Genomic DNA, 26,690 nt, shown 5'->3' with positions numbered 1-26,690 from the left:
CAGGCCTTCTGCTCAGCGGCCTGCCACTGGTTCGGTGTGGTGGCCTGTAAGATCCATGCGGTCAGGATGAGCTTTGCGCTGCCAGTGTGTTGCACGGGACCCGCAGTGCTTCTGTTGGGAATGATACTTTTCTTAACTCAGGCCGAACAACTGAACGGGGGCAAAGCACGGGAGCATCACAGGTAAACGTATTATTTAAAACATATGAATAATTATTGAAACAAAGTTAGTTTAATTTAGCCGTACATCAGATAGCTGAAAAATCATTGCACCTGCCTTAGTCGTGATGTGGTATGGCCAAATGTCACAAAATGAAGGCTGAATTTCAAAAGATCTTTGGCCACAAGTTAGTCATGTCTCTGTACTTAGGAAGGAAAGCCCTGTGTGATAAGAATGAGTAACATAAGTACAAATATACCAAAACAAAACGCTTTGTTTCTATTGCAGAATTTTGTGAAAGCTTGGTCTACTTGAGCCATAAAAACACAACCCCTGTGGTTTTACTAGAAATCACAAGGAGCATTTGTCGAACTTCACTCAACAGGTAAGTGTGTGTTTGTATCAGGTTTAAAATGTGTATGCCTTTTTGTGTGTTAGCACCTTTGCTCATCACAAATGATCCAGCCTCTTTGGTTTATGAATGCTCTAAAATAGTAAGGATAAAATGACCTTGCAAAGCAATCGATGTATAGGTATAAATATAATCAGTCAATGTAAATGTTTACCAACATGTTTATGGACTATTTGATTGACAGCTACTACTTGCAATGGCCATTTTCAATGCTGGCACTGGAGGGGGTATGCATGTGGTCAGGCTTCGTCACATGCACCTACTATGTATGGAAGATCAAGGTACAGTCACACACACACACACACACACACACACACACCCACACACACACACACACCTCCATGTTCTCCATTAACGATAAGCACCTTAAAGGGTCAGTTCATCCAAATGATATAATAAGAGATATTCAGCACCCTGTAAAATGTAAGATATAACTTTTCTTTGTGTTGCTTACAGCATGAACATTTTGTGATTTGAAATAGTCAGCAGCAATATCTCTCCCCAGAAACAATGCCCCTGTAAATATTGATGAACCAAAGCATAGTTGTGATTGGAAATATAAAAAAGAAATGTTATAATCACAGCAATGTCTAGAGACGCTGTGACTGGAAAAGAGTTATTGCTGTTAAAGTTTTTAAAACGTAATTTCTCAAGTCTAATCCACAATCACACCACTGTATTAGCATAACAAAATTAAGGTGTGGACTCAAAACCTGGCTAAACAAACTACAAATATCTGTCTGCAGATACCAGTTTCTTTGATTTGTCATTTGGATGAACAGACCCAATTAAAAAGGACAGATCATAAGTACGTTTCAAAAATCTATTTAATCAAACTGCTCAACTAATGCCTACAGCTATAGAGTCAAACTTAAAATCAAAACACCAATGGCACATTTGACTAGTCATGTCACCCAGGGACCTCTTATGTTAAGATCAGGCAGAAAGACATATGCCTCTATGTTCTCACCATGTTTTAGGGTCCAGCGTATAGAGAGAACCTCTCAGCTGTTTGTTCGTCGCCTCTATGAATCTGCTTTCAATCGACCTGTCTCTGCTACTCAACACCAAGATGAAGGTGCCCCGGGCCAAGAGCCAAGAGAGGTGAGAGGCATCTGAGAATACAGTTCCCTCTGCAGTTTCCCCATAGACATTGTTTTGATGAAAACATTTGATGATCTAGAATCAACAACAACAAAATATAAAGTTTCATGAATTATAAAAATACCTGTACATGCAAATGTGGATGTTGTCTGAAATAACTGCCACCTTGGGTCCTTAACAGTCGCCAGGCGCAAAAAATAGATCAAAGACTGTTTCCTAGACTGCTGCTGAGAGACGTTCATGGTCACATCGTGAATTGTTTAAAGCTTCTGCTGAAAAACCTCTCCCTTTCCCTATGTTCTCCTTTACAGTCAAGATGACATGCAGAAATGCGTGATCTATCTTTGTGCCACCATGTGGCACGAGACCTATGATGAAATGCTGAAAATTCTCACCTCCATGTTCAGGTAAGAGACGCTGTTACTGCAGACCCCTATGTGTAGCAGCATCAAAGAAAATATGCAAGGGCTTTAAAAACACTTATGATGTTTTAAAATGGTAAACTTCAATATACTTTAAGTACTTAGATGAGTAAACTTTTTACTCGTATTGTTACAGTTGTTTTTTTGTGGTTTCAGGTTGGAACCGCTATCGAGGTGATCCAAATGAGGAACACAACGATTGTTTTGACTTGAGTGTCACATTTATGTAGACGATGCCTACATGAATGAGAGGAGACGAAAAGAGGCTGGTTAACTCTTATGTCACTGACTTGATCCATGTTGTCATTGAGGTGTATAGGTGAGACTACCTATCCATTCACTGTCTATCTTTGGCATGTATCCATAAAACCATCCATCCATCCATCTATACATCATCCATCTCTATCCATCCCTCCAACCATCTATCTATCCATCCATCCATCTATCCATCCATCCAACCATCTATCTATCCATCCATCCAACTTTTCACCTATCTATCTATTTTTACATGTATCCATCCATCCATCCATCCATCCATCTATCTATCCATCCATCCATCCATCCATCCATCCATCTATCTATCCATCCATCCATCCATCCTCCATCCATCTATCTATCTATCTATCTATCCATCCAATTTTTCACCTATCTATCTATCTTTACATGTATCCATCCATCCATCCATCTATCTATCTAGCTATCTATCCATCCAACTGTTCACCTATATATCTATCTTTATAACCAACAATCTATCCATCCATCTAACTTTTCACCTATCCATCTATCTTTACATGTATCCATCCATCCATTCATCCATCTATCCATCCATCCATCCACTGTTCACCTATCTATCTATCTTTATAACCAACAATCCATCCATCCATCCATTCAGGGTGTTTACCAACAAAGAAGCAATGATGTGTCGATCATTGAGACCCCCTACGGTGGCAGGCTGATGTTATTATGCCAGAAGGAAACATGCTCTATATTCATCTAAAAGACAAAGATCTAATCAGGAACAAGAAAAGATGGTCCCCAGGTAATCCAAGTTAAAGTTTGTCTTGGACAATATACACTTTTTAAATTGCACCAATGTGTTTGGGACTTTCACAATCCACACTGTATGTGACTTTCAGATTATGTATATGTACTATCTACTCGGCTGGAAGGGCTACATCGTCAAGAACCCTCAGAAGATCACAGTAAGACTTTTCTAACTTTGTGTAAAAAGGCTATTATCTTTGTGTATGTGTATAAAGTATTCTAATATGTAATATATCATGTTTTGTCCAGCGCCAGAACAACCCACACAGAGACAGTATGATCTCTATGAATGGAGAGATTTTTCTGCTGCCTCAGCATGACAATGACTTCAAGAGAAATTCATCTCAGATGACAACACCTACATCCTGGCTCTGGACGGGGACACAGACTTCCAACCCAAAGCTGTGATTCTGCTTGTAGACAGGTCAGTGACAGAGTAATCTGCAGTTGTTTTTCATGTTATTAATGGATATGCAACATTAAATTAAAACAAAGTAACTAAAAAAAACGTATTTTCACTTACAGGATGAGGATGTATCTCAATGTAGGTGCAGCATGTGGAAGAATCCATCCTACAGGAATGGGTAAGTTCTGTATACAGTGGGTTGGTGGTCTCTATACCAGAAGGTAAATAAGTTCAATCAAACAAAGTTCAATGTTCCTAAATACTCAGACTGATTTTACTTAAAGGGGACCTATCATGCAAAGTGCACTTTTTGATGTCTTTTATATACATAAATATGTGTCCCCGCCGGTGTGTCTGGGAACTCACGCAGTGTCAGAAAATAAAACCCTCTCTCTTTTCCTCCGTACCCAAATCTCTAAAAACGAGGCTACAACGGAGCTGATCCAGATTTGCGTCCGATATGACGTAATATCGGAAATATGGACCCACGGCACTATCAGAAAGTTGCTATCAGAAACAATGCCCGAATGTTTTGGACGTAATATGGTCGGTGTTTACATTAGCATCGCTAACACTCAGAGCTAACCTGTACTGGAGAGAGCATGTGTGTGAAGAAGCAGGAAATAAAAAGGAACTCACCTTGTGGTATAATAACCGGCAAGAGAGAAAGCCTTTGAGCTCCAAACTGTTTCAGAAATAATCCTTGATAATCCATGATATGCCATTTCATCACGGCAGTATTTAGTTTAGACAGTAGCTGCCGGGTCCCATATGAGCTCAGCCCCCTCCTTTTCTATCAATTTCCTTTTTAAAAAAAAAAAGCTTTATACCCCAAATCAGCACTTTTGAAACAGGAAGTGAAATAGAGGGATATGAGGCATGGCTAGAATGGGTGATCTGTTTGGTATTTTGAGCAAAACACTTCATAGACATGTTTTTTATATATTTTTATATATCTGAGACCTATGCTATTGCCTAAAAATAGCATGACAGGTGACCTTTAAAGTTGCCTGCTCTGTGCATGATATGTAAAGCCTTTACTGGAGCCTTTCTAGACAATTAAGCATAGAGGAGTATCTATTACCCAGAATTTGAAACTGCAAAAGAAACCTTGAACAAGCTCTTAAAGGCTCTTCACATCAAGTCATGGGTTGCATTATGTTAAATCTGTTTTATCCCTACCTTACTGGTGTGTTTGCCACTTTGCCTTATATCATCTTACAACTAACTATATTCAAACTTATGGGCAACAAAATAAAAACTCTGTTGCAACAATTGTTCCAAAATAACCCCTTACTTCACAGTTAGATGTGAAAATAGGCCCCCTATCTCTCCAAGCTGTGTTAAACTGACGTTTTCTTTGTTCCCTTACAACGAGCAGACCATCTCAAAGCTGTTCGGAGGCAAAATAAAATGACGAAATTGCCAAATAAAAACAACCATAACTGTACTCAGCCAACTGCAGATATGCTAAATATTCACCCAACACAATAGGTGTATATGAATCTGGACAAGTAATCAATAGGTGTTACAGGTTTAAAAAGTCCTGCTTAAGTTCGTAGCAAAGGTTCTGGGTGTTTCTCGAATGCGTAGGAGAGGTAAAAATGTCTGTTTAAGTGTGAGGCTCATGTCTATCAAAAACCCAACATATGCTGGGATGGACTCCAGCCCCCTTACCCCTCAACATGACATGAAAGAGAACATTAAAGAAATAGGCATTTGGGAATGTTTTGAAAGTGTTGTCTTTCATTTCTCTAAGTCCTATGTCTATCTCTATCACTTTGCCATCCCAGGTCCCATGGTGTGGTACCAGAAGTTTGAGTACGCAGTGGGCCACTGGCTGCAGAAGACAGCAGAGCACGTGTTCGGCTCCGTGCTGTGCAGTCCAGGATGTTTCAGTCTGTTCAGAGGATCGGCCATAATGGATGACAATGTATTGAAAAAATACACAACAACATCCAAGAGAGCTTCGGAATATGTGCAATATGACCAAGGTCCGTTTTTGGGACTAACTATTTTAAATGTGCCTTTTATGTCTCTTTACCTTTATTCTTGAACATTTCAGTACCATTTCTCACGTATCTCATGTTGCTATGTTTGTAGGAGAGGATCGTTGGCTGTGTACTTTGTTACTGCAACAAGGGTGGCGTGTTGAATACAATGCTGCATCAGATGCTTACACCAACTCACCAGAAGAGTTCAAGGAGTTTTATAACCAGAGGAGACGATGGGGACCATCTACACTGGCCAACACACTGGACCTTCTGCACAGGTTAGTGCACATTGTTAGTACTAAGGGGGCATCTTTCTCACTGAACTGATTTAAGAAAACATCTGAATTAAAATGTTCAATGTGATGTTTTAGATTGATATCTACAGGACTATACATATTCAATCAGCTGTTTACTATGACACTATATAAACTACAATAATATTAACTTTTCTGTGGTTGTGACTTAAATTGCAGCGGTAAGGAGACATCGAAAAGAAACACATCCATCTCCGGGCTTTACATCTTCTACCAGATGTTCACGGTTGGTTCCTCCATCCTTGGTCCAGCCTCTGTGACTCTCATGATAGCAGGTAGGTCTGGTTTATAACTCAAGCCCTTTTGTTTTCAGGGTGTTTGATTAACTGTTTCATCCATTTCCCTTATCATTCTTATCATTTATTGTTGGCTAACATCTTGGAAGTCTGCCTTCAGTTCTTATAAAAACACACAAGGACTTTGCCTTCATTAAAACAGGCTTTATAATACACTGTGAGGTCTAGGAAACCTACTTTGTCCTGAAGGTCTTTCATTAATACATCTTTCTGTATTAATGACTTCTTCAAAGAGCCTGGATCTCTGTATCTCTTTCTCTCTTAGGTGCTTTTCAATTTGTCTTCCAACTTGCCGGTACAAATTCCATCATCATCGCAAGCGTTCCTCCAGTGTTCTACGTCATCATCTGCTTTACAGTCAAGTCAAATACCCAAATCACCATCGCTGCCATCATGAGTGTGCTGTATGCGTTCCTCATGACTGCATCCTTGTTTTCTATAATCGGTGAGTAAAATAAAAACATTTTATTTTATTTTAATGCGCGCAACATTTTGTTTTAAATTATCCTTTGAAAATATATTTTAAACTTGTAATGTTTTTTCTGTAAAGCAACCTTGGGTCCCCTGAAAGGCGCTATATAAATCTAAGTTATTATTATTATTATTATTATAAATGCAAATACACACATCAAATTCCCTTTGTAGGTGACATGGTGATTCAGGGCACCTTCCTGACCCCGACTGGTCTGTTTTTGGTTTCTATGACACTCATGTACGCAGTGACAGCTATACTACACCCAGAGGAGTGGGGTATGATTATATTATATTACTAAAATATGCGTTGTATTGTGTTTAATTTGTTCAGGTATGTTTAACAGCTGATGTTCGGTAATGTTATACATTTGTTTTCCTTTTTTCAGGGAATATTATCTACGGTCTGATGTATTTCATCTGCATCCCCAGTGGATATCTCCTTCTGACCATCTACTCACTGGTTAACATGAACAACGTGTCCTGGGGCACAAGGGAAACCAACAAGTAACGCACTGATCATTATTACAAGGAGTAGTGCTACTTTCTGCTGAAAACAATCATTTACATTATGTATTGATCTTCTAATGACTAATTCCTGGTTTAGGGTATTGAGCAAAGAGAAGCAGCAAACGTCCTAATTCATTCCTTATCATCCATTAATCTAAAGCCAATCCATTTGTTGATCACCTGACTTTAGATTACGCAGTCATGGTGATAGTTGTAACAGTAAAGATGACTGTCGGGAATGTAAACGTAGCATTCGAAGGAGCAAAAGCAGTAAAACAGTCCTACCAGTACAATGAGCAAAAATAATGGTAATTGTGTTACTATTATATATTATCTAAATAAAAGGGATGCTCCGATCGATCGGCCGCCGATCGGTGCTCTCTAAAAATGCAGATCGCGAGAGCCGATCGCATGACGTAAAATTATTAGGGCTGTCAGTCGATTAAAATAGTTAATCGCGATTAATCGCAAATTAATCGCACATTTTTTATCTGTTCTAAATGTACCTTAGAGGAATATTTTTCAAGTTTTTAATACTCTTATCAACATATGAGTGGACAAATATGCTTTATGCTAATGTTTATTATCATTTGAACAATGACAAATATTCTCATGAATATTAAACACAACAACCTCTGAACATTACAAATATTCGCCTCAATTCAAACCTGGAACCTCTCTCCTACAATACTGGGTGTGTGTGTGTGTGTGTGTGTGTGTGTGTGTGTGTGTGTGTGTGTGTGTGTGTGTGTGTGTGTGTGTGTGTGTGTGTGTGTGTGTGTGTGTGTGTGTGTGTGTGTGTGTGTGTGTGTGTGTGTGGTGTGTGTGTGTGTGTGTGTGTGTGTGTGTGTGTGTGTGGTGTGTGTGTGTGTGTGTGTGTGGGTGTGTGTGTGGTGTGTGTGTGTGTGTGTGTTGTGTGTGTGTGTGTGTGTGTGTGTGTGTGTGTGTGTGTTGTGTGTGTGTGTGATGGATCGTTGGAGCTATGTGCAACTCAAGGCATGCTCGAACGGGAGCTGCCTGGACGCTGCAATCATGTTGCGCGCACTATCCGTGCTGAGTGTGCTGACTTTTCGTACAATGTCCCACTGTCTGGCTTCCTGCATAAAGTCAAGTGCTCGGCACAGTTGTGGCAAAATGTCGCTCCTCTGTTTTCATTTAAACCGCTCCTTATATCCGTTAGCGCAGCTAGCTAGCACCAGATGCTAACAACAACAATGCACGTAAGGTCTCTCTCTCGCTCGCTCGGGCCACACATACACACACCCTCCCGGTCCTCCCAATAGCCAGTCGGTGCCTGCCGGTGAGTGTGGAAGTGTGGTCTGCTGCAGGCTGTCAGCATCAGCTTGTAGATGGTATTTTAAACTCGATGCGCTCTGAAACTACGGGGCGGCCGAGGATAAAAATACACATGCGTTAATCGCGTTAAAATAATTAGTGGCGTTACTTTTTTCTTTGCGTTAACGCGTTATTAACGCGTGTTTAGAGTTTTGAGAGGTCCTGATAATTTATTCCGGTAAATTACTCTGACCTCCTAATTGACCTTTCCGAAGATTATTGAGTCTATGTAAGTTTGCTGCTTGGCTCAGATCCACCAACGTCAGCAAGATCTCACCTCTTCCTAACCCCCCCCCGAAGAACCAGGTTCAATTAACTGCTGTTTCAATTCAGACAACTCTTTTTAATCTGTTTAAGCGATCCCGAAGGATTTGATATCAGTAAATGGAGTGTGCTCCTACCTAAGTGTGTGTGGCAGGGTGCAATCTTACCTTTGACGCAGGAGAGGAGGGCACAGGTGTCTTTTAAAGGATCCCAATCCAACAGGTGGGATTCAGTTTATTTGAAGAAAAATAGGTCCAAACTAATACAGGGTTTTTACCTTCTCTCTCACAACATTATAATCATACTAACAACAAACCGTGCTGTGATCATGTTCAAATGAAACTTTAATTCACAGTCTTACATTTATTACCAAAATGTTTTAATTCCAACTGCCCCATTTCAGTTGTGACATTTTAAAATTCTCCCGATAGAATTTAGAGGTATTTCCTCGTAAAAAGACCGGTGACAATAAAAAGCGCATTCAACTTTTTCATTTCACCAACTCAATTCTCATCAGTTTCATACCGTTTTTTTCCGACACAGACGGCGGATTAACACTCAAAAACCCATACCTGTCCGCAAAATTCGGGGGACAAGATTTCCCCACAGGTCGCGGTATTTATACGGTTCATACACTTTTTCCGACACAGATGGCGGATTAACACTCAAAAACCCATACCTGTCCGCAAAATTCGGGGGACAAGATTTCCCCACAGGTCGCGGTATTTATAAAGGTTCATACACACATCTCTCATCAAATCATTCCACTCAGCCAACAACCAATAAATTCGAGAGATATTTACCCCGTCTGGAAGGACATTACCGAGAGCTATTAACCCAGCTCTGAAGCACACAGCCTACCCGGAGAGAGTCTACCAGGGGTCTCCCCCCCTCTCTCGCGCTCTCTCAAAAAACCAGTCTCTTTATGCTAAAAAAACTGGATCCTAAACCCAAAAAACAAACTCCTCCTCTTCACCCATTTGTGAAGAACTGCGCATGTCCTATAATGTACAAGGCTGAACATGCCTCAACATGTTCCATAGCTGTTATGGGATAAGACACCCTTTCATATGAGGTAAAAGGACATGAACTCTCTTTGGCCTCTAATGTTTCTCCCCTTAGTGTGAAGCCCCCCCCTTCCTGTGGTCTGCTGCCAGAGGAGAGGAAGAAAATTCAACCTAAACAAACCACTTTGTTTTGTTTATACTGTAACTATAGAAAACCTAAAATATGAAGCATTTTCATTGTGGGTTATACAAGAATATAATTGATTATATTTGATTATAACTAACTTTCGTTTTTAAGTATTAAACATATTATGAAAAACTCTCAACACCCTCTTTTCAAAACGCAAAGTTCTCAAATAGCAACAGAAAAAATTGTAAGCATAGATACATATTCAAAAACCGTCAAGAAGCATTCTCATTATAGGTTTATACAAGAATATGATTGATCATGTATGATTTATAATTAACTTTCGTTTTTTAAGTATTCACTTCATACCATGATCTCAATTAACTTTCGTTTTAAGTATTCACTTCATATGAAGATCTCAACACCCTCTTTTCAAACGCAAAGTTTATCAAACTGGCAACAGATAAAATCGTAAAAACACATACATATTACATCCGTAAAACTCCACGCATCAATATCATGAAAGTTCTTCAGTATGTGTAATCAGGGACGACCTTTTGATGAACCTGGTGTGAAAAAACACCGAAAACATAGTACCGTACAGGAATGTCCTTGGGCGAGGGGCCCATCTGTTGTAGACTCCTAAATCCATGTTGCTATCTGATGTATATCCTTGACCCTGACCATGGAGGGGTTGCAGTTTTTCGCTGGACGACATCTCCAAACGAAAACCAGATAACTCGGTCGACAGTTGTTATGGATTTTTTAGACCTCGTCAATAATCGCTCATGACTTTGTGACAAGGTCAATGAGTCCCCACACAATGATAGCACAAACGAGGAACCAGAGGCATATGAAACAGCTTAGCTGGCACTCGCTCATGACATCCTGTGTGTGCAGTGTGAGATTAGGTGTATGTGGTGCCAGTGTGGTGCTGGTGGTACTTGTTGTCGTCTTTCGTTGGTGACTAGGACACATCACTTGTTGTCGTCTGTTTCTACCGTCTCTCCTGGCCTGTGACTACGACCTTGCAGTGGCTGGCGTGGACCCACGTGGCTCTCTCGGTGACCTTGACCGCTGTCTGGGTGATGAGGAGCACCTGGTAGGGACCTTGCCAACGGTTGGATTTCCAGCTCTTTCTCCGGAAGTCCTTGACCAGCACGAAGTCACCGGGTTGGAGATGGTGAAGTGGACCAGTGGCAGGGGGTAGGTAGGGTTGCTGCTACCTGGCGTCTGATATCTGACCATGCAGTTATCAGGTAGTCGTCATCCTTTTCTGGGAAATCCACTGCGATCTGAGTGGCTCAGCGGGTAGAGATGCAGCCTGTCCCATAGAGCTGGAAGAATCATCCTCCTTCTCTGGCGGGGTCATAGGTGACTCAGCCGCTGATCCATTAATAATTGTTTCAATTGAAACAATTTCCCCCAGGAATCCTTCCAAGGGGTCTGGTACTCCATGTTCCTCTGGAATGTCTATTGACAGCAAGGACATCTTTTTGGCTTGGGCACCCGGGGAGACCTCTGAATCAGATCACTTTTTTCTCTTACGAGTCTCCTCCTTTTCACCGCTTGCCCCTTCCGGTCCTTCTGCACAGGTTTCCTGGGTCCAGTAGCCTACTTGGCTTCACTTGAGGCACTGTGACTGAAGTTTCCCCGCTAGGCAGGTTCAAATCCTCTTGGTAGATTGCTGAGGTATTAATCTCAACAATATAGCTAAAATCAAGTTTAAATCATTTCTCTGATCCATAAAAAGTTGTTTCAGTTAAAATAAAAACTTCCCCAAGGGTTTTCTCAAGAGGGTCGTGTATTCCATATTGCTCTGTAATTTCTATACACAGCAAGGTGATTGTTTCTCCTCTTACTCAGTTGGCCTCTAATGGCAGAAAGCACTGGGCTATAATTTACTCTTATCAGTTTAACGACCTGACAGCCCTACACCTCCATGCTGTGTGAGAACCAGCAAAAAAGAAGGAGAGATGTGCTCAAAAAAATCTAATTTAAATGAATACTCTTTTTAGGGTGTAAGCGTATATCAATTAAAAATAACTGAAAAGAAAACTAATAGTGTAAAGTTAAAAAACAATGAGAAAAATAATATAAAGGTTATTTTCCATTTCCTCTTTGATACTGAGGTATTCTCCATTCAAGCTCTAATGATCCATATGCTAAATAGACAGAGTTTCGTCTTGCCATCTTTCTTTGCATAATTCACTATAGATTCTAACAGTTCTACTGCTAAATCCTTTGCATTGGAGCTATTGCTTGTTACTCAGATTTAAATTCCCTCTTTTGCTCTATAAAATATCCCTTGGCACAGAATTTTACCAAGACAAATTCTAACTTATTGCGGGAAAATCCCACAAAAAGCCATCCTCTCCTGTGGAAGAAAACACATTAACTGCCACGTGTGTGTGCAAAACATGTCATGTGATGTGAGACTGATAGCATCAATAGTGGATGGGTAGGCCGCAGTCATATTCCTATCTGGATTCTAAACTCAGTTGGCTTGGGTGAACCGGTCCCCTCCTCTGGGGTGAAACTACTTTTCCAGAAATTGACTTCACTGTATCCAAACCTTCTGATTTAGTTTTAAGCTAACCCTTCTCTGGACTTTGCCCCTTTCTGGTCACCCATACACGATTTCTGAATTTAAACGGAAAAGGTGTGATAGTTAGATATGACCTGACCTTTGCCCTAGGTAGCTTTTCCATACTTATAGGAATATATTCAGCCTGGTCAAATTGATTGGAATGTCCCAATTTGTTTTACAGTTTTTTTTTGTTATACTCCACTCTTTGGCTGCTCTAACGCCTGATACTTCTATGGTAAAGACCAGATAGGTGTGATACCTTTATCCTGCAAGGGTGACAAAACTTTCTCATTTTTAAAGTGAGTGACATTATCCATTCCTATTTTCTCAGTTTTTTAGGAAAAACACCTATATGTTCCGCCATTTCAGCAGACACTGTGTTCCAGTTGCTCTGGTCAGAGGATAAACATGTTTATGACTCCCTCCATTTATCAAAGGTCACAAGGAAATACTTATTTCCACTGGGAGTGCGGGTCAGAAAAAGACCTGCTATGTCAGCACTAAAAATGGTTAGTGGTTCTTCCTCTATTATTTTAAGATGCTCAGGATGAACTTTCTTAAACCCATCCACCTCTACACATTGAAGACATGTTGATCATGTGTGTTGTAGGTGCAATCGCAGTGTTGGTAAGAGGATTTTATTGTGGAGACAATATTTTCTCATCTGAAATAGGCCCACATGGCCTAAACTGCTGTGTAATTCACACACAACCTAAGGAGCTTCTTCAGGTGGTACGTGAATGCTTCCACCCTTTTTCCATATTCTAGGGAATATGGCAGTCAGGTGGTTAACTTGTCCCGTGCTTTAAGCAAGGTAAAACTTCTCTATTACCCTGATAGTCAATTTGATCTTATCTGTATGGCTACGGACATGATTCCATTCTACATGCCTGCCTTTAACTCTGCAATAAGACCCTCAATAGATGGGCATGTGTCAGCGTTTCACCTTTCACATTTTTGAACTGCCTTTGTTTCCAATTATTAAGCTCTTCTTTACCCGCTTTTTAATAATAATCACTATCAGTAACAATACGGATGTGTGCTATTTTTCCTTTTTTAGCAAAAGGAAGTCCCTCAACAAATGGCCTTTTCCTCAGCAGGCTGTACCTGGTATTGCACCCTTTTGCTTGCAAAGTACTTCACCTGAATTAGTTTTCATTATAAAGGCCCAAGTGGCTGCTTGGTCACCTTTTCGCATACTCCCATCTGTAAACAGTGTTATCTGTGGAGTAGCGGTTTTCTGTAAGGGTTTCAATGTTTCCCTTTTTGGCTTACTTCCTGAGGTCCTCTGCACCCCACATCTGGATCAGACATTATCATCTTCCATTTTCTTCATCTACTCATCATTGTTTTCTCTCCCTGAACAGTTTGTTTAGTAGCTTCAGATATTGAAAAATAAAGAGTGTATATGCACATTTTGGTACCTTGAGACATTTCCCTCAGGGCTGGATACATTTTTAATGCAAGTGCAAGATGCTTCTCTTCAGGAGATAATTCTTCCTCTGTTCCTGATCAAGTCATGGACATGAATAACACAGATTTTCTATCACCCTGGTTCCTTATCTCCACATTGTTAGTTTCTGAGAATGGGTCTCAACATACTCTTTTGGTTTTTGATATTGATATTATTGTTCTGGTGTTAAGATAATTTTTTGAATCTCCCTCTTTTTCTTAACAACTGGAGCTATGTCTATTTTAGATCCGACTTGGTTAAGAGTTGATTTATTCATTGGTGAGAGGAACACTATTTCCCTTGTGCTGGGGCCATAAAACTTTTAATGGTCTTTCGTGGTCTGCTCAAATGTTCTTCCCCTCCAGAGGTCACGCCTGTCTTTGACCCTGTGTGCTGCGTGTTTCTGCAGCACCTCGGGAGCAGAGAAAAGAGGAGACCTTTTTTCCAAAAGTGCAAGCTCCATTTATGAGCAAAACAGCACCACATTTAACTCTCATTGACTTGTCCTTAAAGCGTTCTTTAAGGCTTGAATTGAGTTTTCCGTTGTGTAACGGAAAATCCCATTCCCAAAAAGGGGTCAAAAGTAAATAGTTTAGTTGATTTTGGTAAACTATTTGAGCTTTAGCTTCGCAAAAACTTTCTCATATTAGTTTTGAAGATATTTTTTAGGGGCTTGATATCTGCTGATAGTTCCCACATAGGTTTTTTTCTTAAAAGTACATTCAAAACAACCGGTATTTGTGGGTCATCTGATCACCACATTGCCTTCTGACAGTTTAATAGTCCTTATCATATTATCACTCTGTGCTTGCATGCTAGGACCTATTCTCTTTTCCAGAGCTACTGCTATTTCTCCTGCATGTTTTAGCTTCCTATTAGCAGGATTTATTAACATGGTTTGTTGATCCAGTTTTAGGATTTTCAATATTTGACATTATTATTTCCAACATTCCTTTTTCCTGAATATCATGTCTAACAATGTTTTTTTTTTTTTTTAGGAGTAGTAGATGGGATACTCCAAAATGGCAATTTTTGAGCTTTTATCCCTGTATGGTGGAGATAGGGTCTCAAACATTATACCACCTGCTTGTTGCTCTCTGTCAAACGGTAGTCTGACAGGAAAGTATGTTGGTCGCGGTACGCCCGTGGGTCTGGGCTAAGCTGACCAGGGCGGGCAGAAGCTCCGGATTTTGCTTCTGTGTATCCCCCCTGTGTGGTTGGCTCCGAGTCATTAAAAACTGCGTTCTAACCTCGTCCGCCATTTATTTTTGTTTGTTTGTTTTAAAAAACAACACAAATGTATTAAAGGGTTCAAGTTCACTCTTTTATACACATGCAAGTTCCTAGGCTTTACTCTCGACGGGTGTACAGTCCGACTATACCGTCACTTGGTTCTAAGTTCTCTTTCTGGATTCAGTTAGTACATGCGGGTACCTCAGCTAAGAGTTGTATTTACCGAGCTTCGAATTTTTTAAACAGCATAGGTACCTTTAGACCTATGTTTATCTTTATTAAATCTCCCATTAACTCTTCCCCACGTTATGTTTTAACGCAAAAGTTCAAACCGCAGCTCTTGGTCAAGTCCTACCTATAAGTTTCAAAGTAATTGGACAAGTACTGAGCAGTGCTCCTACGGCTGACTTCACTTTAGCCACCTAAACCTGTGTTAAAGGGACCACAGGCTTCTCAATTTGACTAGGGGAAAATGAACCTTCTTTAGCTTCTTTAATCAGACAGCTATATCCGATATAATATAACCCTCAGTCCGGTGCAATAGTATTAACTTAAATTACTACACTTTCAGGTTTAATTATATATATTCTAGGATTTGGGGTAGGTATTTTAACAAGACTTTCAGCCTGTATTTCGCTGATTTGTATTCCTCGACTTTTTTCACTAGGTCGTTTTGGTTCTTGTATTTTGACTCTGTAAAAATATTACTTTTCACAGAGCCCCACGTTGGGCGCCATGTTTAGAGTTTTGAGAGGTCCTGATAATTTATTCCGGTAAATTACTCTGACCTCCTAATTGACCTTTCCGAAGATTATTGAGTCTATGTAAGTTTGCTGCTTGGCTCAGGTCCACCAACGTCAGCAAGATCTCACCTCTTCCTAACCCCCCCCGAAGAACCAGGTTCAATTAACTGCTGTTTCAATTCAGACAACTCTTTTTAATCTGTTTAAGCGATCCTGAAGGATTTTGATATCAGTAAATGGAGTGTGCTCCTACCTAAGTGTGTGTGGCAGGGTGCAATCTTACCTTTGACGCAGGAGAGGAGGGCACAGGTGTCTTTTAAAGGATCCCAATCCAACAGGTGGGATTCAGTTTATTTGAAGAAAAATAGGTCCAAACTAATACAGGGTTTTTACCTTCTCTCTCACAACATTATAATCATACTAACAACAAACCGTGCTGTGATCATGTTCAAATGAAACTTTAATTCACAGTCTTACATTTATTACCAAAATGTTTTAATTCCAACTGCCCATTTCAGTTGTGACATTTTAAAATTCTCCCGATAGAATTTAGAGGTATTTCCTCGTAAAAAGACCGGTGACAATAAAAAGCGCATTCAACTTTTTCATTTCACCAACTCAATTCTCATCAGTTTCATACCGTTTTTTCCGACACAGACGGCGGATTAACACTCAAAAACCCATACCTGTCCGCAAAATTCGGGGGACAAGATTTCCCCACAGGTCGCGGTATTTATACGGTTCATACACTTTTTCCGACACAGATGGCGGATTAACACTCAAAAACCCATACCTGTCCGCAAAATTCGGGGGACAAGATTTCCCCACAGGTTGCGGTATTTATAAAGGTTCATACACACATCTCTCATCAAATCATTCCACTCAGCCAACAACCAATAAATTCGAGAGATATTTACCCCGTCTGGAAGGACATTACCGAGAGCTATTAACCCAGCTCTGAAGCACACAGCCTACCCGGAGAGAGTCTACCAGGGGTCTCCCCCCCTCTCTCGCGCTCTCTCAAAAAACCAGTCTCTTTATGCTAAAAAAACTGGATCCTAAACCCAAAAAACAAACTCCTCCTCTTCACCCATTTGTGAAGAACTGCGCATGTCCTATAATGTACAAGGCTGAACATGCCTCAACATGTTCCATAGCTGTTATGGGATAAGACACCCTTTCATATGAGGTAAAAAGGACATGAACTCTCTTTGGCCTCTAATGTTTCTCCCCTTAGTGTGAAGCCCCCCCTTCCTGTGGTCTGCTGCCAGAGGAGAGGAAGAAAATTCAACCTAAACAAACCACTTTGTTTTGTTTATACTGTAACTATAGAAAACCTAAAATATGAAGCATTTTCATTGTGGGTTATACAAGAATATAATTGATTATATTTGATTATAACTAACTTTCGTTTTTAAGTATTAAACATATTATGAAAAACTCTCAACACGCGTTAACTTGACAGCCCTAAAAATTATGAAGTAAAATACATGACACTTTTCTCTGTGCAAGCAAAAGCAAAAGCAAGCTCCTCAAAAATGGCTTCACCGGTCCGGCAGTATTTTAAGGTGTCCACCCACTCGATCGGATCGGCGATCGGTATCGGCCGATACTGATTCTGGCGATCGGCCCCAAAATTGGCGATCGGAGCATCCCTACTAAATATTGTGAATTTGGTCTCTGCTCAACATGCAACAACACTCCAAAGAGTTAACACCAATGTAGTCAAAGTGATACATAACATTAAAATCAATCAACACTATTTGTATGGGATATTTAACATAATAAAGACGTACAAAGAAATATAAGACAAAAAAAGAAATACAAGTTGTCACTGTCAAAGTCACAATTAGACGTATAGACCCATATGTGATAACGTACATTAGAATTCTACTTTTTAGCTTATTGATGACTTATCTGACAGATAAATGGAAGCAGAAGGGAAGTCATTAGTTTTAGTAATGCCAATCTGCATTCCCAATAACCACTTGTGTTATACTTGTGTTCACATGTTACTGAGTGTATGTTATTTCTAACTTTTCATTGTGTCTTTCTTTCAGGGGAGAAGGAGAAGTGAAGAAGAACCATAACATGCTGTGTGACAGAAACTGCAGACTCTGCTGTTGGGACATGAAGATACAGGTACTTTTTTTGCTTAACAGATACTGACAAGCCTTCCATCAAATGAATATATGACTTCATTTGTTCTTGTTGCTTTACAGGTATCACAGGAAACAGAGAATCTGATGCTTCGTCAGGTCACAGGCCAGACTGCAGAGCAAGGCTCTCCTCTTCCCATCACCAGCCAGGACGCAATGGCTCAACAGGCCGCTGACACGGCTGAGGCTCAGGTGGAACTCATCTCCATCACAACCGAAGAAGGAGCTGAAAAGCCCAACAAGGCGGTGAAGCTGAACGACGCTGCTTCCTACAGCAGGTATTCATTTCTCCTTCCTCTCTTCTTATAAAAAAATATACTTGGTCACAACTTGGTTTCAGTCGATCTCATGGAAACCTGTACTGCCACCTAGGAAATAAGCTTTTTACTAAATATAGGCCAAACCAAAGCTCGATACTGTGTTAATGACGATTATTAACACAGTATTTAGGGATAGGCAATATGGAGAATATCATTTTAATATTTGTGATCAAATATCTTTATATCGATGTTGCAACATATTTGTAGGGCTGATTACACAGTGAAATGAGATAGATAATATGTTGTGGGCATTAATAGGCAGAATGGTTTGGTGAAATTAGAAAATGACATCCCTTTAATGTAATGCCATCTTTTAAACCAGCAGAAGACACATAAGTGTTGATATCCGAAATCAAAGACTATATCTGTATAGTCTCGTATCACAATATCTAAATATTGATCAGCCCTACCGCAATCCACAAAAACTCACCTCTACATGCTTAGATTTAGGCTAATCTGTCCTTCTAGAAGGATTAAAGCATGTATACACTTGAATTGTGTAATCCATTCTACCAAACATTAACAACATGTGTGTGTGGCTGTGTGCAGTGATGACAGTTTAAAAAAAAGGAGCCTAACAGAGAGTGCATTCGACAAAGAGGATGATGAGGACGACGATGACGCAATGCATGCTGAACCAGAGGAGCTCCCAATCAAAGGTAAGAGGCCCCTTTAATGTGTATTTCTTCTGATAATTGCATAATGTAATTCATTCAATTCATTAGGTTTGTATAGCATACAAATACTGACATTAACGTGTGTGTGTGTGTGTGTGTGTGTGTGTGTGTGTGTGTGTGTGTGTGTGTGTGTGTGTGTGTGTGTGTGTGTGTGTGTGTGTGTGTGTGTGTGTGTGTGTGTGTGTGTGTGTGTGTGTGTGTGTGTGTGTGTGTGTGTGTGTGTGTGTGTGTGTGTGTGTGTGTGTGTGTGTGTGTGTGTGTGTGTGTGTGTGTGTGTGTGTGTGTGTATGTAGACTGGGTATTGCCGGTAAAAGAAGAGTTTTTGAAGAAACTGACATATGCCAACCTGAAGAGAAATCTACAACAACAAATACGGTAAATAATTAACATTACAAAGATAATTGCATGTTAAGCATACATTGTAAAACACTATATGTGCGTTTATGTTATTCATTACATGTGTTTGTGTATTTCTTGTGGCAGTCTCAAAACAAAGTAACACTGCTATATCAGCTAAAACTGTACAATATCAAAAAGGTAAAATGACAGTTAATTGTTTTGTGCTTTATTTGTCCTCAGATATGCGCTCCCTAACATAAGTGAAGAAGATGTGTGTGAAGAGCTGGTCCTTATGTTAATAGATACTCTCAATCAACAGCTTGGTACAGTGGGGCCTGAAGATATTCTGTCAGAAAGCCAGATGGAGGAGTTACAACACGCACTGGAAGAGCATGTAATAACCTATCTAAGAGGCTTTTTATTTTATGAAAACAAATCGTAAAAGAAAAAGAAGGAGAGAAGTATTGATTGATAATTACTTCCCCTATCTCCCAGGCTCGGCGTATCCTTAAAACCAGTAGAATGGATAAATTGCAGAAGAAAGTTGCCATTGCCATCAAGAAAACCCTCACTGCACCGCAAGTGCGGAAACTTGAAGAGGTAAGACGCTGTTCGTCCCCGGCTATGTGAGCGGAAAATGCTGGAGAACAGGTAGTTAATGTTACTGTTGGCTTTCTACAGATGTACAAGAAATAAGCTAAATAGGTAATGTACTGCTACAACAGTACAGAGAGGGTAAGGTGACAAACACAGGAAGATGTACATTTTTGGATACTTTACTTATTAATAATTACACATTTACTTCAACTTTTGAAAATATATTCCTGACAATATTTGTGTGTTGTGTGTGTTTAGGGTGAGCAGGACTTCTGGAACAAGTTGATTGATCGCTACTTGACACCTATTAATGATTCTCAAGCACATAAGGATGAGGTCACCAGAGAACTCAAGTCACTACGCAACAAGGTCAGCTAACGTCATTCAATGTTTATGCAAATGTGTCTCTTTTTTTGTGTGTAATACATGAATGATGTCTGTACTGCTAATGCACTGCAGAGACAGTTTATTTCCAAGTTTTTCAAAACTACAAAAAGGCGACTACTACCTAACTTAGCCATTTTAAATTGATGGCACTAAATTACTTTTTGATAAAAAGTCTTAGGAGTAAAACTTTTGTAATGATCCTTCCCTTCAACAGGCAGTCTTCCTGTATTTCATCATCAACGTGCTGTGGGTCGTAGCTACCTTCTTCCTACAGGCCATTGGAAATGATGTAATCAGCATCAAGATCCCTAAATACCTTCCGAACGGGACTGCATCTGGAGAGATCCTCAAGGTTTGGACAGACACGCAGATACAGTTGTATATGCATGTGCTGCAGTTAAAGAAAAAGTTAAAGTAGGACGTGTGCATATTTTGAATGCTGCAGCTTCTAAAGGTAATCGCCATTCCTCTCATGTTCTGTTGACAGGTGGAGCCGCTCAGTTTGATGTTCCTGTTGTCTTTTGCTGTTCTTCTCTTTGTCCAGTTTGTGGCCATGTTATATCACAGGTAAGAATCGACTTGTGTATTTGCAGCAGAAACACAGAAATCCCTTTACATTCAGTTGTCATTGTTTTGCAGCTGTAATATCAGGCTTGTATTTGACAGCTTCACAGCTTACTAACAGACTGACTTTGAAAGTTAGGCGGAGAAATCCATCAACTTTCAAATACTGCAGTTTTGATTCTGTGGCAAAGAAATGCCAATGTATTTATAGGCTGGATAACCCCGACCATAAACAGGGACATTTGGATAAATACATTGCTAACTTATAAAGAATTATTAAGACATCTCCTGTTGTTATTTTAAGTATTGTAAATCCATTTCCTCACACTCCCATATGATCTACTCGTTTCACCTTGGTGTCTCTCTTCGCAGAGTCTACACTCTGATCCATGTGGTGTCCTATCGCAGCTCAGAGAAAGACTACAAACAGAAGGGGATCAAAGACCCGGTAAGCAACACACATGTACAGTCTGTACAAATAAATGGGAATTTGATCTTTAATTAGAATTGTCAGGTTAAAGACCGACATAGAATTCATTATATAAAAAAGGCACAATTCCACTTGAGACCCTAAACATAACTTTATAAAGAAAGAAAAGCAATGCTCTTGTCATAATGAAATCAGATAGATTAAACCATGATAAAAAATGGAAACTATAAATAACTTAAACATAAAGGATAACATAAAGCAAGCAGATGATTCGAAGACAGCTAAATGATGCTTCAGATAAAATAATACAGTAAATATGATATACGCACGTTTTGAATCAAACAAAGTAGATCAGTCTTGACTAATTAAGTGAATACTGATGTTTACAGCGATAACGTTTCAAAAATTAATAAACCGGTAGATTATGGTAGTGTATCTCCTATAAAAATACAAGTGACTCCACACATGACCAACACATAACAGCTATCTCCTTGAAATAAATGCAGTATTCTTTGGGAGGGTAGTTATTAAAAGGTCATTCATTATTATAAAAGGAAAACCTAACAATAAAAAGGATGATACAAATCCAATGAGCAACCACCAGACTTCTGTTTGAAGTAAAATAAGTCACAAATCAAACCCAAACTAACTTCAGCTCCCTGACATGATGCCTGATCAATTCAGACAACCCATCAGACAACAGTGCTGGAAATTACATTTTCTCAAGTAATGTAGGCTACTAAAGTACAATTTTGAGCTACTTGTACTTTACTTGAATTATTTCCATGTTATGCTACTTTGTATTTCTACTTCTCCACATGTCAGAGGCCAATATTGTACCAGTTACTTTGCAGATTCAGGTCATTAAAAACATTTTTTTTTTTTTTTTTTTAATGGTGATATATTATTATATGTGGGTTAAGCTAGCCAACAGGGTATACCGTAATTAAATGTACCTCTACCAGATACAATATTCAAGTGATGAACACAATAATGTATCAATCATGTTAATGCATGTGTAATATGTCATTCTGAAATGGGTCATTCTGCATAATGAGTAACCTACGGGATCATTTAAGTTTGGCACTTAAAGAATATTTTGAGAATACTGTTTTGTATGTAAAAGAGTATTTCTATGCTATTGCATTGTTACTTATACTAAAGTATGAAGAGAGGGGGTCTGTTTGACTCACGTAGCCTACCTGTTACAATAAGTCGTTGTCCTGTCCTCCACGGTGGTAAAGGGTCCAGAAAGTCTCTATTTCCCACTTTTACAATCTTGACTGATATATGTTGAGTCTCCACGTCTTCCCTGTCATGTTCATAAATGTTGTTCTCCTTAATTGTCCCGGGCGTAGGTCCAGGCAGTTTCCAAAAAAATGTTGACACGGTTTTATTAAAACCGTTTATTTTAAGCCGTTCAATTTAAGACCGATTGATTTCCAACTAACTTTTGTTGAGCTAGCTTAAATAGCTAGTCTCGCTATTAGCGCCGCAGGAAAAGGTGTTTTCCTGGTGTTAAACACTGTTTAGTAAACACTGTTTACTATCCGGTTTGTTTCATTGTAACTAGCTACCTAGGTAACTTTTATTTATGAGGCCTCCCTTCTCAGTTTTAAACCTGTTGAAGTGCTGAACAGTAACGGCTCCATATGGGTTTCTCGAGGCGTTAAATTACTAATCAAGGGATGTCAACTTCACCTGCGTGACTTTACGTAAGCACGACCACTTCTACAAGAGTGCAATACCACCTGACCTGTCACCACGCAAGCTCAATTGGTGAGTAAGTACTGATCACCATACGTTGCAATCCAGTGGGCGCTGTTTCAATTAATTTATTATCCTTAATACGAGGAAAAGTGCAATAGGTAAAATAAAACAATATAACATAATATAAAATATTAAACAATAATCTAAAAAGAAAGTTAAAAGAATACCTTGTACATAAACACAAACCTGTGAGAGAGGGGTTTTAAAATTGGTTTGGAGATTTCCTGTAAAATTACCTCGGGGAGGTAAGGACAAGGTTGTATAATTTAACAGGGAAAAAGCGATTGATTGAGAAATTCATGGAAAACTGAAAATATTCCATCAGAATCTGACAGTTGAGAATGATACTGAAAGTATGAGATTTATAAAACATTGATACATTACTTATGTAATACCAGTGAGAGTTTTAAATACTTTTAAATTCTGTATTTTGGTCCAGTAGTCTCCAATCTACGGGGTCCCCTCTAAACATGGGTGGATTATGAGACAAGGGGCCCCTGTGCACATTTAGTAAAATGTGCTGGTTCCTTGTTGGTCTTTTTTGTTGTTCTGGTTTTAAAGGCCAATTGCAACAGTCTACATACTCACATTTCTAAATCTTTTCAAGATTCACTCCTATCAACGCAGTCCAGGTTAAACCCATGAACACATAACCATATTTCAATCATGAGAGACATGAAATACATGTTTATTACCGGACACGTGGTATAGAAAATTATGATTGACAGATTACAACAAAGAATCAACTGATGTTTGGAGATTAGGCCCCGGTTTGTAGGATATCATTCAGGAGGGGAAAACCGCTCCGATGAACCCCCCGGGTCTAGACACTGGTGGTGGTGATAATGGTTCGGTCTGGTCTGGAGGAAGAAGGATTAGCTTGGCCCTGAATTAGGAGACAGGAGGCGAAGGGGTGGAGGCGGGTTGTGCGTTGACACCTGAAATGACAACTGACAGAGAGGGAAGAGCAGATTTAAAGGGTTAGCAGGTGCGATGATTGACTAGCTGGGGAGTACCGCCCCTGATTACTTAATGGGAGAAGAGCTTGCAGTGACGTGTAACACCAGTGGGTATGGTCTTCCTTCTTGAATTTGCGCTAAGCTTCATTTCTCTGATTAGCTTCCACTTTAATAATTTACCTTAAAATATGAGTATATCTTAAATCTTAAACAGCATAAATTGCAGCTGTCTGTAGTCATTTTCATTAACAACAAAAAAAAAGCTCACATCATCTGCTGACAAATCTGCATTTCAAAAGGTTTTGACTCGCCAAATATATAACTCAAAAAGTTGTGCTGATTAGAACAAAAGCAATATGCAACAATCTTGGTCAAATGTCCAAACATTTTAATCCAGACTTGTCCTGCTGTAAACAATATAGACTATGAATACGAAAAATATGAGGTTTATGTTTTTGTCTGACTTCTTGTCACCTAGGAGCTTACCGAGGATGAATATTGCATGACTCTGGAGAACCATTCCGCCACGGGACTCACCTTTACTGTTGATGATCTGTAGTCCATGACAACCAACTGTCACCAGTGAAACCCAGCAACCAGACAACATTTCAAATGCAGTACATATTAAAAACTAAACAGAGTGAACAGGAAATCATCTTGCATTCAGCAGTAAGTCTTGACTGGCACAAGGGAAAACGATTGTAACAAATCTAACGTAATTTTTTTTTTGACATGTTAAAATGAGGAAATATGTGAGTTAAGGTTTTACAAAATGTGATATTAGGTTGGAGTGTTTTCATTGATCATGTGCTTCATTTCATGGTATTTTCTTGTTTAGATTTGTTTATTTATTGCATTCAAGTGTGGTGGAAAACATCGACTAATTGAATATCCTTAAACTAAATTTGTGAAGTTTGATGAATATTCTTTTTTTTTTTCTTGCATGCCTGTATCAAAATCATTTATGATTTAGGATTTTGTATGTGTTATTTGCACATAATATATTGCAAGAAATACTCATATTTTATACCCTGAATTGTTTCTAGTGTAATTTATAGCTTTGTGTTTCCCTTTTAATAGTCAGAATAGTATATATATATATAGTGTTTATACTGTATGTAAACCAATTGGAAAGATGCACTTTAGAGGGATTGAATTTTACAGCAAATGTTTATGTTAAACTCAATAGACCTATCGCTAAGCCACGCCCCCTTTGAAAACTCGGACAAACAAAGCCGACCGTGAATGACTCTTGACAATGGCCGCGGGGGGAGTTCAAGTTAAAAATAACATTAAAATAGAAGAAAGAGCTAATAAAAGCAACAGCAGATGAAAGTTAACAGTTAAAAGCAAGAGTAAAAAGGTAGCCATGTATTTCTTTATATCAAATATCTAATCTTGTTGCCTGTCGTGTGTAGTGGTGACTGTTGTGTAACCATTGAAATTATAATATGATGTTGAATGTTAGCAGTGGTGGTCACTACATTAAATCTATAACTATAACTGTCCTTGTTGGTCATCATTTTCACTGTTATGCACCTGGCTGACTGTAACGTTACCTTTTTTTGGGTGAGGGTCTGTGTCTTTTCGGAGCAGCACACACGAGAGCCCGGATGGGATCTGGATATTCCAGAGTTGGCTTCCCATCTCTGAAGTGCTTTGAGGTGAAAAGACAGTTAGCAAAAGTTAGCTAAAAACACCAGCTAACTAGCGAGGACGAAAAGTCAGATAGCAAACGTTGATGTTGATAACACTGTAGCTAGTTAGCTGGCTAACAAGTTGGCAGCTAACGTTAGCTAGCTGGGCTGGATATACGCTAGCTAGTTGGCAGTCAAAGTCAATCGTTAGCAAACTAATAGTTTGATCTACGTTTCTAATATATGCCGTCAAATATGATGTATTTATGAATTGACCTTACCTTTGAGCAAACATAAGTGTCCTTGGTAATTAGGCTTGTTTGAGACACATTGCGGCTCGCCTCGAAAGTAGACGAGAGTAGCCGATCGCAGCCGGGGGAGGGTCAAAAAGCTCGTCTTAAGTCGGACAGCTCGGAGTCGGAGTCGGCTTGACTGGCTGGGTTTGCAATGGCGGAAATTGCGTTGGCGTTTTCCGTTGCAGATGAAGTGGATGCAATAGAAATCCCACAATTATTATATCACTACAAATGAATGACTCAAGTGTCAGTTCATTTTGAAACAAATCAGTACAAGGGGGGTTGAATACATGTAAAAGACAGAACCACTTATTACTTTTCAAAACTACTTCCGTCAGTGGTCTTGACAAGTTTGCATTTATAAAGAATGCACAAATGTGTATATTCGTTAATGTCAGATATGTACTAAGTAAATGCATTTGTTCCTGCTCAAGATTAGATTCAACTTTATTGTTATTGCACATATTACAGGTACTGAGACAACGAAATGCAGTTTAGCTTCTAACCAGGTGCAACAAGCAGTAACGTGAAAAGTAATGTACACAACCTACAGAATAAAAATGAATTGAATGATGAATAAACAGTGAGGGGTATGAATACACTAGATATCAGCCTGTGAGCAGCATGAACAGTGTGTATGAATATGCTAAGATATATAAAGTATGAAAACG

The 26,690-nt window shown here is 39.4% G+C and overlaps 1 protein-coding gene and 1 long non-coding RNA gene across 2 annotated transcripts in view; one reads left to right on the top strand and one right to left on the bottom strand.

Moving 5' to 3' along the window:
* The window catches only part of chs1 (chitin synthase 1), a 37,244-nt gene extending 11,655 nt beyond the window's left edge, over positions 1–25,589 (top strand). The window contains 34 exon segments of the mRNA XM_034224338.1: positions 4–156; positions 158–182; positions 448–544; positions 756–852; positions 1,553–1,612; positions 1,614–1,675; positions 1,987–2,087; positions 2,260–2,304; positions 2,307–2,352; positions 2,354–2,416; positions 2,990–3,006; positions 3,009–3,053; positions 3,056–3,131; positions 3,230–3,299; positions 3,391–3,478; positions 3,481–3,565; positions 3,667–3,725; positions 5,341–5,541; positions 5,651–5,819; positions 6,015–6,130; positions 6,417–6,596; positions 6,797–6,901; positions 7,012–7,129; positions 17,945–18,026; positions 18,107–18,321; positions 18,913–19,022; positions 19,334–19,415; positions 19,620–19,773; positions 19,875–19,979; positions 20,235–20,345; positions 20,578–20,715; positions 20,851–20,930; positions 21,300–21,375; positions 24,565–25,589. Of these exon segments, the coding sequence (XP_034080229.1) occupies positions 4–156; positions 158–182; positions 448–544; positions 756–852; positions 1,553–1,612; positions 1,614–1,675; positions 1,987–2,087; positions 2,260–2,304; positions 2,307–2,352; positions 2,354–2,416; positions 2,990–3,006; positions 3,009–3,053; positions 3,056–3,131; positions 3,230–3,299; positions 3,391–3,478; positions 3,481–3,565; positions 3,667–3,725; positions 5,341–5,541; positions 5,651–5,819; positions 6,015–6,130; positions 6,417–6,596; positions 6,797–6,901; positions 7,012–7,129; positions 17,945–18,026; positions 18,107–18,321; positions 18,913–19,022; positions 19,334–19,415; positions 19,620–19,773; positions 19,875–19,979; positions 20,235–20,345; positions 20,578–20,715; positions 20,851–20,930; positions 21,300–21,375; positions 24,565–24,645 (3,312 nt within the window). The 3' untranslated portion in view covers positions 24,646–25,589.
* On the bottom strand, positions 24,019–26,495 carry LOC117551438. The gene is made up of 3 exons (XR_004569787.1): positions 26,005–26,495; positions 25,646–25,743; positions 24,019–24,077 (listed from the first exon to the last, which is right to left on the bottom strand). It is a non-coding gene; the product is annotated as an uncharacterized LOC117551438 (long non-coding RNA).
* Between the last annotated feature and the right edge of the window lie 195 nt (positions 26,496–26,690).

The sequence above is a fragment of the Gymnodraco acuticeps genome, unplaced genomic scaffold (genome assembly GCF_902827175.1).
Source record: "Gymnodraco acuticeps unplaced genomic scaffold, fGymAcu1.1, whole genome shotgun sequence".
Classification (NCBI taxonomy): Eukaryota; Metazoa; Chordata; class Actinopteri; order Perciformes; family Bathydraconidae; genus Gymnodraco; species Gymnodraco acuticeps.
The sequence above is the reverse complement of the archived record's forward strand: the minus strand, read 5'-3'. Positions and strand labels throughout refer to the sequence as shown.